Source organism: Gavialis gangeticus, unplaced genomic scaffold (genome assembly GCF_001723915.1).
Source record: "Gavialis gangeticus isolate Ggan-Ray unplaced genomic scaffold, GavGan_comp1, whole genome shotgun sequence".
Taxonomy (NCBI): Eukaryota; Metazoa; Chordata; order Crocodylia; family Gavialidae; genus Gavialis; species Gavialis gangeticus.
In genome coordinates this window covers 35,614,011-35,630,689 of record NW_017728997.1, presented here as the reverse complement: position 1 = coordinate 35,630,689, position 16,679 = coordinate 35,614,011, and the positions used below count along the sequence as shown (strand labels likewise).

At 42.9% G+C, this 16,679-nt stretch overlaps 1 protein-coding gene across 1 annotated transcript in view; it reads right to left on the bottom strand.

Annotated features, from left to right (window-relative positions):
* The window catches only part of NUP210 (nucleoporin 210), a 128,523-nt gene extending 117,581 nt beyond the window's left edge, over positions 1-10,942 (bottom strand). Inside the window, exons 1-5 of the mRNA XM_019504616.1 lie at positions 10,846-10,942; positions 9,561-9,567; positions 8,652-8,788; positions 6,976-7,107; positions 1,873-1,969 (exon numbers count right to left, since the gene is read on the bottom strand). Coding sequence (XP_019360161.1) covers positions 1,873-1,969; positions 6,976-7,107; positions 8,652-8,788; positions 9,561-9,567; positions 10,846-10,942 — 470 coding nt within the window. The remainder of the gene's footprint in view (positions 1-1,872; positions 1,970-6,975; positions 7,108-8,651; positions 8,789-9,560; positions 9,568-10,845) is intronic.
* Between the last annotated feature and the right edge of the window lie 5,737 nt (positions 10,943-16,679).

Sequence of the window (16,679 nt, the reverse complement as noted above, 5' to 3'; positions counted from 1 at the left end):
CGGAGGTGGTTCAAGCACCTACATTGAACACCTTCAAGAGCAAACTGGATGCTTATCTTGCTGGGATCCTATGACCCCGGCTGACTTCCTGCCCTTCGGGCGGGGGGCTGGACTCGATGCTCTTCCGAACCCTAACGTCTATGAATCTATGACTGTGTGTTTGTCTCAGTAAGTACAGATGTTTAAAAACCTGAGGTAGAATTGATCTAAGTTATGTAGTTTTCTGTAAGCGACCTAGATTAGATTAGCAGTGGACAGAACACACATTCAGCCTTTGGCTTGGGGTGAGGGGCACACAGGCTGCCTGCACTGGTCAAGGCTAGCAGGTTAGAGGTGCTCCTGCATGCCTCCTAGCAGGCCCCTCAGACTCTCTGGGCTGCCAGACACTGCCAAACACCCAGGCTAGTCCTGATTTACTTTTAGACATGGGACTGAGCAAGCACACCCTCAAACCCCTGCTGCATCTCCACAGGCCCTCCTCCATGTCCGGCCCTAGGCTTCTAGGAGCAAACACTCTGTCGTGATTTGCACATGCCTCCATGTCCTGGCCTGCCTGTACCCTGCCATGGTGTCCCACCACCTGTGCCCAAGCACAGAGACCCAGGAGCTGCAGCGTGTTCTGTGCAACTTGCCACAGTTCTGTGGGACATAATGCGTGCCCACGTGGGCATGATGCAGCAATCAAAGTGGCACCCACGGATCTAGTCAACAAATCAACGTAACCAAATTAAACCAAACTAAAGCATTTAAATATGCTTCAAACTTTCACCTGAAGCTCTGTAAAACATGCACCATATGAACATGTTTTTAATCAACTCAAGACTGTGTGTTTGCTAGCTGTGGCACACTGACAGTACTGGAAACTGAACATCAAAAACTTCACTCAAATTACTTAATGAAAAATTTTAAATAAATGTGCCTGTAAAGAGATAAATAGCACTCCAAGTTATCTGTGAGCCCTTTTGAGTCTGGTGATAATTAATTCTAGATGATGAAGTCATAATTCTTTGGATATTTGCAAAGACTGAATTTGCCACTCATTATACTGACCGAAAGAAGACACATACTGTGTGACCTGCACTGAATTATTTCAGCTCACTTCCTCTAGCCTAGCACACAACTGTTCACCTTGTAGAACCAACAGTGTTCATGATTTTGCTTAAAGCCTCAACTTCTGAGGATGTTATTAGGAAAGTATTTCAGCTTTTATTAAGAAGAATTCAGGTTAATTACTAGCCCCAGCTCTTCTGGCTGTGAAGAATATTTGGAAAACATGATTGAAGTGTACCCTAAAGACTCAGACAATGGAAGATGAATAGTGAGCCCTTTTTTTTTTTTAATTATTTTGTTTAAAAAGTCATGATTTTTAAGCCAATCAGATGATTTTGACTATTTATTTAACAATACTGTAGTTAACATTACTTAATCTTTAAATAGTTTTAACCCAACAGTAACCAGACCTACAGCCTGCAGCTCCCTTTAATCCAGAGCTACACCTTTCAAAATGGAAGATAACATTTGGTCTCAGCAGATACTCCCGCATCCTCATGTAACGGGTTGTTCCATTCCTCCCTCCTTTCCCCCACTAGGTGACTGCAGAGGGGTAAGCTATGGCAGATTTTGGTTAATTGAGGATTGGTGACCTGGAGCTAGACAGGCAGTTCATTAACTCCATCAATTTTCTTCTAATTAATGTGAATTTTCAATTGGTCAAAAGGTGCCCAGAACTGTGACTAGCACTTATAGTTAGGAACTTAAAATATCTGACCCATTCATACAACTGTAGATACCATTTTAGTTGAAGTCCAAACGCAACAAAGCAGACAATTTTAAAGAGCTGAGGTCTTTGAGCATAATGTGAATAACACTTACCGCAATGCATTGTGGGAATCTGAGAAGCCACTGGCCTCTGTGTCTTTTACTATTGTCCAGTCAAAGGCTAATCCTGCCAAGGTGCTAAAAGTGTTTCCTATAAATTGGACAAAAAAAAAAAAAATACATTTGCTCAAAACAAGCAAATCTTCTTGCAACTCAGAAACTACGAATAACCAAAAATAATTAGTTACCAAGAATAGGAACATCCGAGATTTGCAAAACTAATTAAAGCAAGATAGTTTATTACTAAAATCAAGAAGAGTACTTATAAAAGAGATGCAGAGACAGAGGCCCCTGGTAGACGTTACACTTGAGGCTATTAACCAATTAATCACATCTTCAAGTGTAACCCTGCCACAAGTTCAGGCAATTAATGGCACAATCAAAATAGGAAATAAACAACAAAATTATTAAACAAAAACAAATACTTTTGGGGCTGGTTTCCATCCCACTGTAAACTGAACACATGGCAGGGTGGACTGCAAAGGGATCTCCAGCAGGTCCCTGTGTGGTCTCTGCTGGCTGACAATTAGCTGATCATCAGTTGGCTCTGGGACCACAATAGTGCATTGCACTGGCTCCAGCATGGTTCTAATCCTGCCAATGATGAACTGATTGTCAGCTGGCAGGGACTGCATGCACTGGGATTTCAGCACTGGTATAGTCCTGATAATGCTGACAATCAGCTGATTGCTGGCTGGACTGGAACCACACCAGAGTTTGAATTGGCCTCAGTGTGTCCTTGCCAGCCTATGATCTGCTAATCATCAGCAGTTTCAGGACCACACCAGGGCTTGAACCCTGGTCATTGCAATGGCAGCAGCTCAGGCTCTGGCAACTGCTGATTCACATGTACAAGTGATGCTTGGCTGAGCAGCGACCAGAGCCACCATGAGCCCATGGGAATGGGAGAGGGGGCAGGAAGAGAACCCAGGAAGAAGGAAAGGCAAGGGGGCCAACCAGAGAGCATAAGTGGCAGGAAGGGGAGGCACCAGGGGTCACAGCACCGCAATGGAGGTGAAGAGGGGAAAAAGTGCTGGGAGATACAGGCACCAGGGAGACGAGGGACAGGCAGCAGAGGGGGACAGCAAGTGGAAGGGTGTGCAGGTAGCAGAGGGGCAGGTGGGGGGATAGGCACCAGGGGGCAAATTGTGGGAGTCAAGTCACTTGACTCCCCAATCTTCTGGCCCCCTGCAACTGCTTTCCTCACTGCAGAGGTGGAAGGGGGTGAATTCAAGACAACTTTCCAATAATTAGATTTTGTACGTGAAAAATTATAACAAATTTATACTTTTTCCTATAGGATCTAATTATTGAAGGTTTATCGTAAATTTGAAGTTGTCTTGGCTTTGGTGAAATAAAGTATTACAAATAAATTCATATCCTGAGCAAATGGGATTGTATATAAGAAAAGCACCATACTATTAATTCTGAAACCTCTTCCTTAAAACAAAAGTAATCTAAAACACAAGGGGCAACATAAAAAAAAAAAAAATATTAGCCTGCACTTTGAATTAAGATACACAAAGCAAAATCAAGTTTTCTTCATGCTATGTTTAGCTTTGCCAAAGTCCTCTTTCATTCTCACTCAGACTAAAGACATAAGCAAGACAAAGAAAAAGCATGATGCGGCACTGCAGCGAGGATACTTGCAAACAGTCCTGCAGCAAACAGGCAGAAGCAGCAAAATACAATCCCCAAAACCTCAGAAGGTCACCATCCCCCTGCACCATGTGGATTGGAGGGACTGCCTTCTTAAGGAGTCCTTTCCACTACTGAAATTGAAAGAACAGCATCCCCCTCAGGGTGGGCTGATGGGGTGCAAGTAAACAACTGGAGGTCAGCCAACTACCTTCCCTTTGCACAGAGGAAACTGAGGTACAGCTGCTTATCACTGCAGGCATGACCCAGTTGAAAGTAAAAAAACTGAGGAACAGCCACAATGACTGTGTGTGTACACAGCCTGCCCAATCACTGCCCAATCAAAGCAGTTTAGACTTACGTTGAGCTGAGGCTGCTGGCACTAGCCCATTTTTCCTGGGACAAGGACATTTCAATTCATAGCAATGGCAAAAAGTATATATTACTGAGGTTGCCCTGGAGAGACGAAATACAATTCATTCATGAGAGGTCACTTATATCCCCAATGTGGCATATAGCTCAGGAAGCTATGGCAATCAGAGAGGAACTCAAAGGATATGGGGAGTTTAATTCAATGTTTTACATACACTCAACTCTTATTGTTGATCCCTTCCTTCAGGATCACATGAACAAGATGAGTTGAAAACATTTGCATGGGCACAATACTGTGTAATTAGCCTATCACTTGGTGGCCAGTTCCTCCTAAAAGTCCATTACTGGGCCTCAGCAGTGAGGCAGTGTCGTAGTGGCACAAACAGAAGGGTGCTCCATGGTTAGGAAGAAGACTGGTTATGAGATCCAGCATTTAAAACTGCAGGAAGGCAGCCAGTTCCCTTGCAGGCTTACAGCGCGAACTCAGTGGCAAAAAGAAGCTGAGTTGGTATGGCAAAGGGAGGATGGGCCAATGCTGTTCTTACCTTCTTTGACAGCCCAGGAAACAGCCACCTGCATACCTGCTGTATCCTTTGGGAAAGATCAGTATGGGGATGTTGTAAGGGAACCGACCACATGATTAGGAGATAGAGAAATGTAGGGCAGATCCAAGACATTTCCACCCCAAGAGTGACTTTAAAAGGGTTTACCATGCTGCAATAAAGAATATACCATAGATCTACGAGGCCTGCATAGGTGTAATAAACCCATATTATTTTATTTCATCCCAGAATGGCAGGGGATAATAAAACATACCTATCCCACCAAGAAGCAAATATATATTTTAATAAATGGTGGGAAAGGAACAATTACCTGGGAACCTTGCTCACAGTATGCAAGGAAGTAGTCCCCAGGCAGTGGATCCTAGCAACATTGGAGGACAACATGCAAAGGCTTTAGGGGCGAGACAAGGAGAAATACTTGAGGAAGGAATTATGACATCCCTTGACATGTGTTCAGATCAGCAGTGGGTAGTAGCCCTCATAGTGTATTATCAAGGTAAATGCAAGAGAGCCATATTCTGGTTCCACTATGCCAGTCAATGGCTAGATTCCCATTGATTTCAGCTGGTAGCAAAAATTAAAACAAACAAACAAACAAACAGTGAAATGCTATACTAAGCTAAACTTCACTCTGTGGGAAACAGAGCTCTTTGGTCCAACTGTTTCTCAACTAGCCTCTATTGAAATTTTGCTTGACCACTGCAAATCATATGCATGAAACTTGAGTTAGCAAAGGTGTTTTAAAATTCATTTCAGTTACATACAGATTACTTCTCCATCCTAGACTTGGCAACAGTTCTATGACAGGGGGTCTAAATCTACACCAAATTAAGACACATTATTATTACTCAATACACTTTTGCACAGCAATTTTTTTTAAAATGTAAATCACTTTAAAACTTTTATTCTCCAAAATACTTTTTACTTGAGCTTTTCATATTAAATGTGGACATCTATGCCTGAAGTTCCTGGTGAACATCTAGTTTCAGTCATTTAGATTAAATATTTCTTTGCAGTTTTCAAATGACTGCTCCTATTCAAATTTTAACTTGGATGCCTACCAAGGCAAACTCATCAGCTGAAGATGTTTGAAAGTTTGAAGAAACACCAAGCCAACATTGTGGAATTGCATATACTGTAAGAAAACTAACAGTTCTTCTCACTGACATTTTGTGGTATGTGATTTATAAATCAACAGATATAGTTTAGGCCCTATTAAGTGTCCAAAATATAAATAAGCTTATACAAATGCTTAGACATACAAGTACAGTATATATCATTTGGTTTCTCACTTCATGCAGCATTCTAAAAACCATTTGTATAGTTTTGAAGGAAGGTTTGCCATTTTACGGAATCAGATTTTTTTTCAGATTACTAAGAAGAAGGCAGGATGGAGTGACAATGTAGGACTAACTGGTTCAGAAAGAAGCGAGCTTTTGCAGGCTGTTGCCTCTCTGAACCACTCGGTCTCTAAGGTGTCACTGCCTTGCTGCCTTCTGCCTGACTTCAAATTAATACAACTAACCCCCTCTCTTCAGATTATTATTCACAGTCTAGCCAGCAAAGGCTCGCTCACTCTCTCTCTCCCTCATACTTATGGGTCCAATAAGGTTTCAGTCAGGTCAGTCATTTCAGTTCTTTCTTGGGGTACTGGATAAGAAGTTATGTTATGGACACTGCTATTAGAATTCTGTTTAAAGAAAATGAGGCCAGATACTGGCAGAAATATAGACAAAAGGAGGAAACCAAAGTTTCATAAGTAGGGATGTATTGAATTCACAGTGGAAGTGAGCTGTGCAGCAGCTCCTTTAATCTTGCAGGTTCCCCCCTATCCCCTCCCCATTGCTGATTGACTGAGGGGCCCTGGTGGCCATGTTGCTTGCTGCTGACTGGCCAAACAGCGCCATATTTAAAACTGTGGTTTTTGTCTTCCTGCCAATCAGGAGCAAGTGACAGGACCCCTCTGCCCATCAGCAGAGGGGAGCATGGGGGAACCTACAAGATTAAAGGAGCTGCCAGACAGCCTACTTCTGCCGTGAATTTGGTAGATCCCCAAGTATAAGCTTGCTTAGACTCAAATATTAAGTGCAAAATCCCATAGGATCTACAGTTCAACTCTCTGCTACTCCAAAAATTTCTGGAAAGCTCTACCCAACCAAACTAAATAAACAGGACAAATATTATGACTTCTTTCACTTCACTTTTTGACCATTGCCCTAGATGTAGAAGTAAGTGCAGATATCCCTAGTAGGGAGATTCTGATATTTAAAAATGCCATCAATACCAAAGGTCAGATTTCCAAGTAACTAGGAAAAAACAAAGTGTATGAAGCAACTGAGTGTTTGATGGGTTCTTTCTGAGGTTTGGGGTATCTAGGTGATTACTAAATCATAAATATTAAATACATAAGTGTGTGTGCCAACAGAACTCTTCTTCAAATTGTTTATTCAGATCTTTAACAGCCAGTTCAGTGTGAAGCAAAGAACTCTACTAAAATGTTTACGGTGTAATAGCAATCTCTTACCTTCAGAATCTAAAGCCTGAATTTTCAGTTCCAGTGGTGAATCTTCCAAGTAAAGTTCTCTTGTTGTGGACACAATTTGGATGCCATGAATTATGTCAACTATAGCATCACAACGAAGAACTTGACCAGTCACTTAGACAGAAGACAACATAATTAAAACTATTAGATCAATAAGATGGAGCATATCTTAACTACTATGGCAACACAAGGGACTTACAGAGAGGACAGAAATTAGGTTATGAATAGGGCTGTGCGAAGCTTCGATCCCTGATTCGATTCAGCAGAGATTCAGCCCAATTTGGTGACCGAATCTCCATATCAGAATCAAATTGGGAGACCCTTTAATCTCTCTGAATCGAATTGGAACTCTCCAAATCAATTCAGACAGATTTGGAAAGATTTGGCAATTCGGACATAGACAGCTTTAACTGTTTTTTCTACATACTTCTAGGTAGCAGGTGGCTCGTGAACACCGCAAAGCTGGAGCATGTGGAGTGTCCTACAGAAGTGTGGGGGGCTCCCTAGTGCGCTCAGCAGCAGACCCACAAGGGGACCAGAAGCTCTTCCAGTCCGCTTCTGGGTCCACCAGGGAGCGCACTGGGGGACTTTCCTGTGCCCCCCCGGCTTGGCAACTGGTACACCTCCTGGGTCTGGCGGGGCACAGCATCCAGCATGCTCCACAGGAGACCTGGAAGTATTTCCAGTCCACTTCCAGGTTTGCCACCAAACACATGGGGGAGCCCCCTGCGCTCCTGCAGGATGCTCCATCTGCCCCAGCATCACAGCGTTCACGAGCCATGTCTGGTACCTCGACGTATGTAGAAAAAACATTTAAAGCGGTGTTTATGGCCAAATCATGGATTTTCCGAATTGGCACTGAATCTTCAGATCCGGTTTTGGCTGAATCGAATCGGGGACAGTGATCCAAATCAATAAATCTAATCACTGTCCGCAATTCAGGCTGAATCCAAATTGAATAGGACCTGTTTCACACACCCCTAATTATGAACTCTACATAGAATTTTAATCCAGAGGTGCTTACAGTTCTGAAAACAAGAAAAGTAAAATAGTTCTCTTTCTTTTAATTGTAAGTGTTTTAGTGAACAACTTCTACTTTATTTCCCCTCCAGAAAATTGTTGTAGCGTTCTGGGTTTCATAGTGGCAGCAACTTCCTACACCTCAGGCATAATCCATTGGCAGCAATGGGTACCGGTAAACAATTACTCTTGATATGGCATGTAAAATACTGACCATAGTTTTTGGATGAAAGGCAAAATAACATAACCAGTTTATTATACAATGATTTCATAACATGTATATCACTTTACACATCTGTCTCCAAGAGCAGGTTGCGAACTGCATTATACGCAGGCATGGAGGTATACTCCAGTTTTTCATACGCCAAATATTTAACCCTGCAGTATGTGAAATTTGTATTAATATGCCCAAATTTATAAGGGCTGCACGTCTCACTCACACTGACTTAAGACCTTCAAAGAACTTGATTTCTCTTCCATTTACAATCTTACAGGTAAGTGAAAATACAACTAAGTATTTCACATTTTCTTATGTATATAAGCATATATTATCCATTAAAGATTCACCATGATCCTAAACTTGAAAAACATACATTTTTCATACACATGGCATGACTTCCAAATAGATAAAAGCTTACTTATATCTTCAGCAAAAATTATACTTGTCAGACGTGTTGGCTGTGATGAACGTGCCTGGACAACAGCCCTTTGGGAACACTGGCGTTCATTTTGATCTGTAGGTTCTATGCTAGCAACCTCCGGCCTGGTAGATGACCTGCAGAAATATCACTCTAAGTTACTATAGTGTAAGCCAACTATTAACAAAAATATGCAACTTGTCTTAAAAGCATCCAAAGGAGGAAAAAGTCACAGGTCTCGATTCTATTATTTTTAGCTGGATTTTCATACTCTACCCATTAGTATGGCATCTGAACATCAGCTTATGCTATTTATTTAGCTCAAAAACATCCCTATGCTTTAAATTAAGCCACAAAGACTTCACTTTGTAGTGTATTAACTTAGCAGCAGACATGGATAAAATACAAACAAGATATTGAAGTACAAGTCAAAATTAAAACTAAATGAATATGAAAACAGCTATTCATCACTTGCAATCAGTTGCATTTCCACAGGAAAAGGCGCAGAAAACCAGGATCATCATCCAATAACCCAGCAGTTCCCAAACTGACAGACTGCGCACTAGGGATGAGCAAAACAGCTACGTTCCATTTTGGTTTCAGCCGTTTTGGAGGGACAGGAACCATTTCGGTGTTTCGGATCACTGTACCATTTCAATTCGGCCAAATCTGTTTCAGCACTTCAATGCTGTTTCAGCACTGATTCAGAGATTCAGATCGGCCGGGGAAGAGGCAGGCACAACCAGGCGGCTGGAGGTCCTCCCGTGGCTCCTCCAGCTGCACTTGCCTCTGCCCAGGTGGGGGGAGCTGCGGGAGAAGCCCCCTAGGCTGCCCTGCCAGGCCCCAGCCCCCGCCTGGCCCCAACCTCTGGGCACTTAAAAAAAACAAAAGAAAAAGCCCCATACTCACCAGCTGTAGCAGCAGCAATCAGGGCCTCTGAGGGCTTGTGGTAGAGACCCCCCCCCCCGGGAAGCACAGGGCTGTGGGGATCGCCATTGCCCTTGTCCCTGCCTGGCACCCACACAGCAGCTGCCCCACGGCGCAGGTGGAGTGTGGCTTGGCAGGGCGCTGAGCACTGTCTGGGAGCTGGGGGCATTGGGGCTGAGCGGCACCAGGCTCTGGCTGACTGCTGGAGCTGCCCCATCTCCTAGACAGTGGGCAGCGCCCTGCTGAGCTGCCTTGTGGTTGCCAAGCAGGGGAGGAAATCCCCGCTACCCCACGCTGATCACTACCCCAGAGGCCCTGATCACTGCTGCTACAGCTGGTGAGCGCAGGGCTTTTTTTAAAGTTCCGGGAGGCTGGGGCCAGGCAGGAGATGGGGCCAGGCAGGGGAGCCTTGGGGGCTTCTCCTGCATTACCCCTAGCCAGGGCAGAGGCAGGCACAGCCAGAGCCATGGAAGAAGCCCCTATGGCTGTCCTGCCCAGCTCCCAGACAGAGTGCACCCTGCAAGCCACGCTGCACCCGCACCATGGGGCAGCTGCCATGCAGATGCCAGGCGGGGGGGGAGATCCCCACTGCCCCCCACTAAGTAGAAGGCTCTGCCACAAGCCCTCAGAGGCCCTGACCCCCACTGCTACAACTAGTGAGTACAGGGCATTTTTTTTTTAAGTGGCAGGAGGCTGGGGCCAGGCAGGGCAGCCACTGGGGCTTCTCCCATGGCTCCTCCAGCTGTGCTCAGCACAGGCTGCACTGAGCAGACTTGGGTGCTGGTGCTGGTCCAGAAGGGTTGCAGGGCTATGCCAGACTCCTTCCGGGGGGGCACAGGGCCCCAGATCAGCATGCGGAATAACAGCAGGCTGCCGTCCTGCCCCCGGAGCACTGGGATTGGAAGGGACCTCAGGGACAGATCGCAGACACTGGCCAGCTACAGATGTCAATATTAGAGCAGTCCTTCCGCCCCTCTTCCCCCTCCCTCTTCTTAGTTTCTGTTTCCCTGCAAGCCCGGCTCCAAAACATCCGAAACATTTTGGATGGTTTGGTTTCGTTTCACAGATGTTTTGAAGCCTTCTGTTTCATTTCGGATTCAGTGTTTCAGGTGCCAAAACAGCTGCTGAAATTTCACATAGACCTACTGTGCATCACCAATTTAAAATGGTACCACCTTAAGTACCGGCAACAAATTTTTGTCATATAATTATAATAAATCTGTTAACATGTACCGCTGACAGGTTGTCTGTGTACCACTAGTGGTACCTGTACCAGATTGGGAACTGCTACAATAACCAATATCACAATTATCCATAGATTTGCTAAGATACAGGCCAATAATAATAAAAATGAAGAAGAACATTTTACTAACTAAATGCAAAACTGATTTAAGGTTCTTTGGTTAATGCATGCAACACTGCATAGATCTGCAAGCTTATATCATTCTATTTTGTGCTATTCAAACCTACATTAAAATTTTGACCTAAATTAAATTCTTGGAGCAATTCCACTCTAACTTAAAATTGTGTTGCTTTAAAAAGCATATCTTGATCATCATCATACCATTATATCCTTAGACTTCCATGAAATTCACTGCAGAAGTACAGCCCAAATTGCTAATTTCTTAACTACAGCAAGAACTGAAGGATGGATAAAAGCTGATGACTTATTTAAATCAAAACAATATTAGAGATTAAATAATTACATATATTTTTCTGTTTAAAAATAAATCTATTTAGGTTTAAAATAATAAAGCTATAACAACCTATATTAAGCCTAAAGTTACTATGATCTTTAATAGCCACAAAAATAGCATTCAGCAAGTAGATGTTTGTTGCTACAAAATTAAAAGAAAGTCCCACCTATGAACTGAGGGAAGTCACTGATTAAGCAACTTGAAAGCAGGGCTGAGCATCATCACCTTACAAACTCACTCATTAACAGAAGTAGAAGCTTTCAAAGATGACAAACTACTTCATCAAATGCTATGAATGGACTTGCATAGAGAACAGAACAGAATGGAATAATGTAAGTTAAATATAAAATAGAGGGAAAGAAGGAGGCAAAAAGGAGGCCCTACTGAAAGAGGCAAAGGTGAACTGAAGACATTAAAGGGGATAAACAACACAGTTAAAAAAACCGAGATACACAGGTTATAAAACCATGTCCAAATAACGGGATAAAAATCCAGAGTCTCTGTTGCGACCATACTGTTGAGATCTCCACCAGCTCCTCGTCCTGTCCCTGCTGCAGGGCTCCAGGCAGCAGGTAGGGAGGGGAAGTGGTGGTGGGCAGAGAGGAAGCTGTAGCTGAGGGCTAGGAGCGCAGGACTGGTGGGAGCACAGGGCCAAAGCCGGCGGAAGTGGGGTGGAAGGGGGTGTTCAGGTGGGAGCAGTCAGGGCTTGGCTCCATACAGATTGCCAGAGAGCGGGGGGGGGGCAAACACGTGGCCTGCACCCTGGGGGGAGGGGAGGGGGATCACAAATAAGGGCGACTGTCCTGGCCCCTGCAGAGCTGGGCGGAGTGGTGTGGCGACTCTGCGCTGCTGCTGGTTTCATGTCCAGCCGCTCGGCCTCCCCTCGCACCGCTGAATCCGCCGCCTCCAGCCTCTTGTCCCCCTTGCCCCCGCCGCCAAATCTGCCACCGGCTTCCTCACATCCGGAGGCAGGGCACCGCACAGGCTGATTTGCCCCAGGCCCTGCACCTTGCTCGGGTTGTCTCAGACTGCACCTGCACTGCCCAGGCAAAATCCCATAGGATTTACAGTCCAATTCAAAAGTGTACATCTCTGCTGCTCCAAAAGTTTCTGGAAAGCTCTACCTAGCCAAGCCAAATCTCAGTGCAACTGAATGTGACACTTCAACAGGTCAAATAGTATGACTTTCCATTTCACTTTTTGACCCTTGCCCTATACGTCGAAGTAAGTGCAGATAGCCCTAGTATGGATTCTGATATTTAAAAAGGCCATCAATATCAAAGGTCAGATTTCTGAGCAGCTAGGAAAAAACGAAGCATATGAAGTGACTTTTGACGTGTTCTATCTGATGTCTGGGATATCTAGGTGATTACTAAATCATAAATATCATAATTCATAATTATGTGCTGCATGTGCTTCCTGCCTCTCTCCCCCCATCCACATCCAGCCAGCTCCCAGGATCTAGCACTCAGGCAGCCCCACATGTGTACACCCAAAGCCACCCCCCACCACACCCCCCTGACACTTCCCACTCCCACCCCACACCATATCCACCCCCACAGTCAGCCCAACTCCCCAGTCTCCACCATATCCATCCCCACCCCCTGGACTGGGCCTCTCGTGGCCAGATCCTGCCTCACACTGCCTGGATCCCACTTTATGCCAACCTACTCTGCGCCCTGGATTGGGACCTGTGCCACCCCAGGCTTGCACATTTGATCAAGTATGCAGGGTCACTCTGGCCTGCAGGGCTCCCAATGGATCCAGAAATTTGGCAGCAAATGAGTGGTGGCAGCACTATCTGTGGTAACTTCCAAAGCCATGGCAATTAACACTGCTACCACTAACCTGTAGCCAAATTTCTGGACACATGTGAAACCCTAAGGGCCAGATACCATAGATCCATGGGCCAGATCTGGCCTATGAACCAGGGGTTGAGCACCTCTACCCTAGACCTTTATATCTACTATATGAAGAGAGAAAATAGACTCTCCATTTTACTGTATAACATTATTTTCATCCTCCTATAGGTTTGGCTCAGAGAATTAATATGCCCAGAAAATTACTAGATTTACATTGCAAAACACTGAGGTTTCTACAAAGGATTAAGGAAAATAGGATGTTGTGAAACTCCATGCTTTTCTGATGCAGTAAATGATCAACTAAAGGATAGGGCCTTACACACTGTTTTAATATATACTTAGTAAGGTGAACTGTAACGTATGGATAATGCCTATTTACACTTTGCAAAGTGATTTGAGATGTATGGATGAAACCACCATGCCAAAGAACCACTTTCGACAAACATTTGGAGTGAAAGTGAAATATACTGTATATATCACATTGTCAATTTAGCTTTCAGTGAGCATACTTGTCTCATTAGACATGCACTGAAGGTGCAAAGCTCCATACAAGGTATAATTCAGCCAGCCCTGCTCACTAGTTTAATTTGGTAACCCAGCTGTCCACTCACATTTATTTTTCTGACCATGGAGAACAACTGTAACAGCTGCTTATTTCTACAGCACTGTTAATACAGAGGTGCTTTAGAACCAGAGCTGGACTCTGCTACAATAAACGGTCACGCTCCTCAGTGGTTCCAAGTGTAGTCTATTTCCTTTGAAGTAATTTATGCTTCCCACTTACAATGATCATTTTTTAAACTCTTAGAGTTATCAAGATTTCCCAGCATGAATCCATCTCAATGTTTTCATTCTAAGGTTGCAGACAAAAGTGTCTAGGGATGCTGCTGAGGTCCACAATGTTTACAAACAGCAGTATAAATAAAATTCTAGTCAATTTTAAAATTTTATTTATCCAGAATCCTGAGTCTCATATATTGGTATCCCTGAGCTTCAAAATGGCAGCAGGGGCACTTTTAACTAAAGCTCATTTGATGAGCTTTAGTTAAAACACTCCTGCCACCATTCCGAAGCATGGGGACATTGATACATGAGACATAAAGGTTGCTGGAGCAGGCCCCAGCAGACTCAGTTAATCGAGTCTGCTCCAAGTACATCAGAGCAACCTCCCCACACAGCTACAGTCATTCTTTATTTCTACCGAAGAGAACAGAAATATTTTAATCAGTCTTTAAGGCAACAGTTTCTTACAAGTCAGTTTTAGAGGTCCTTAAATGCAAGTTAAACAGAGAGCTCTGCGAATCCAAAAGAGACACTGCTTCTAAACAATTTGATTATGATAAAAAAGCTACAGTAACAAAGTATTTGGAACTTGATATTGTTGAATGCTTGGGGTTGGCAACATTGCACATAGAGTGTTGATTACATGTTCTTGAAAATAATAATGGTGGCTGTGAAAACAAGAGCCAGAGACCAGTTTTGCAAAGAAACAGCATGGAAACTTATAACTAACTTTAGACAGTTAACCAATCCATCAGTGGACTTGACTTTGCAAATTAAGATGCCTACAATGAACAGTTAGCATTTATCCCCCTCAAAGAGAATAGGTTTCAAAGATAGATATTTAGGTCAAGACCAACCTTGAACTTTTCACATATAATTCATCTTAAGAGTCCTATAAGAGGGTTACACAACTGCCTGATAGGCAGAATGTGTGTGGAATAGTTTGTATCAGGTCTCTTAGTACTGCACCATGAGCTTGGGGTGCATGCATCTCATATGACAGAAGGATTTGAACCAGCAGAAACTTTTCAAAACTGTTTCACTTTGATGCTTTTAATAAATTGTGTAGAATTAAGTGAGCATAAAGGATAATCCATTGAAATACACCAAAAGCATATCTGCAATTTTTGTACATGTTATTTTAATTACTTTGGTATAAAAAGACAGGTTGGATAACAGGAAAAAGACAAGTTTTTAATATCAATATAGTCAAACTAAAGAACAAATTCTACTCAACCATACCTAGACATTCAAGGATGTAATATATATAAAGTTACAATAAACATAGCAGAACTTTATACAAAGTATTCACAGTTAACATACTGTATATAGAGCAACTCCCTAGTAAGAAACTGTTGCAACATACAGGAATAGAGGGCAAGTGCACAGACCTTTCAGAACTTGCTGAACTCCACTATCCCCAACTACCCAGTAGGCAAATTCATGTTAAATGCCCAACTCCATGTTTCAGAGGACGGCATTAGAATCCTCACACAAAATTTCGTTTAAAGTTCTTAGAGATGAGCAGGTGGTGGTGGTGCAGTAGGAAAGGAAGATTAAAAATTAATAAACATGCTTAGAGCACCATCATGCTCCTCAGCCCTTGTACTCTGTTCAACAATGAGCTACTACTTCCTCCAGTTTTGTAAGTAGAACTCTGCCACCCACATCCTGTCACTGTAAGATAGAAATTAAAGTACACTTATAGCAGGAAGGTAGAAAATGATGCCACACCTTCCACAAATTCAGCACAGTTGAAAGCTACTGTCCTTCACTCTGAAATAATATCCTAAATCCTAGGAAACGCAGACATAGGGAATGAAGTAGGGAAAAAAAAGCCTTGAAATTTCTTTGGACTAGGAATATGACCCAGGGCTAATACTGCATGTTCCCTGCAATAGCTACCAATTAAACTTGAGTGCGCTTTAGAAAGGAAGATGATTTCTTTATCCCTATTCTACAGGCAAGAAAACAAAACAAACAAACAAACAAATCAAAGCACCAAAAAGCAAAGTCCATCAGCAGACTACTGGTAGAACTGAGTTCTCCCACATCTTAGTCAAGGGCTCATCCACACACTCAACTTTGGTAATTTTCACACAGAATTTGATTTGATAACTTTCACTACAAGCTTTATATTACAATTGGAATCACATTCTAAATAGATGGCAGGTATAGGAAAATTTATAGTTGTTCCCATTAAGATTTTTTTTAACTTTTAGTTTTAAATATATTACTACATGGGCCTCCACATATGTATGTATGTATGTATGTATGTATGTATGTATGTATGCTTGTGCAACCCCTCAAAGCATTTCTTTTTGACAGGTTTGTCCTGTCTTTAACCAAGCCATTTTGACAGTGCTGAATCCTTTTAAAAAATAGCACTTTTAAAAAAATAGTAGGAAAACATTCATAGAATATATTTGTAGTCATTAAAAAGCCCTAAAGGAAGCAGCAGGACTTAACAACTTGCTTCCTCTTTCTTTTCTACATATACTCTATAGGATTAAAATAAACTTTTGATGCAACTCTGTTGTTCTTCCTGTGCATAAGCAACCTCAAACCTTTAAGAAATCAAAGAATTATAACCAGCCTGTGAAAGTCTAGAACCCCCAAGCAAATACATGAACATGGAGAAACTTGAATGACGACTTAAGTTAAATTATACCACGTAAAAATATATTCTACTAGAACGTGTTTTGGCGGCTCTCAGTCACAAGCTTAAAAACCACCTGCTATATGCATACAAATGAAGT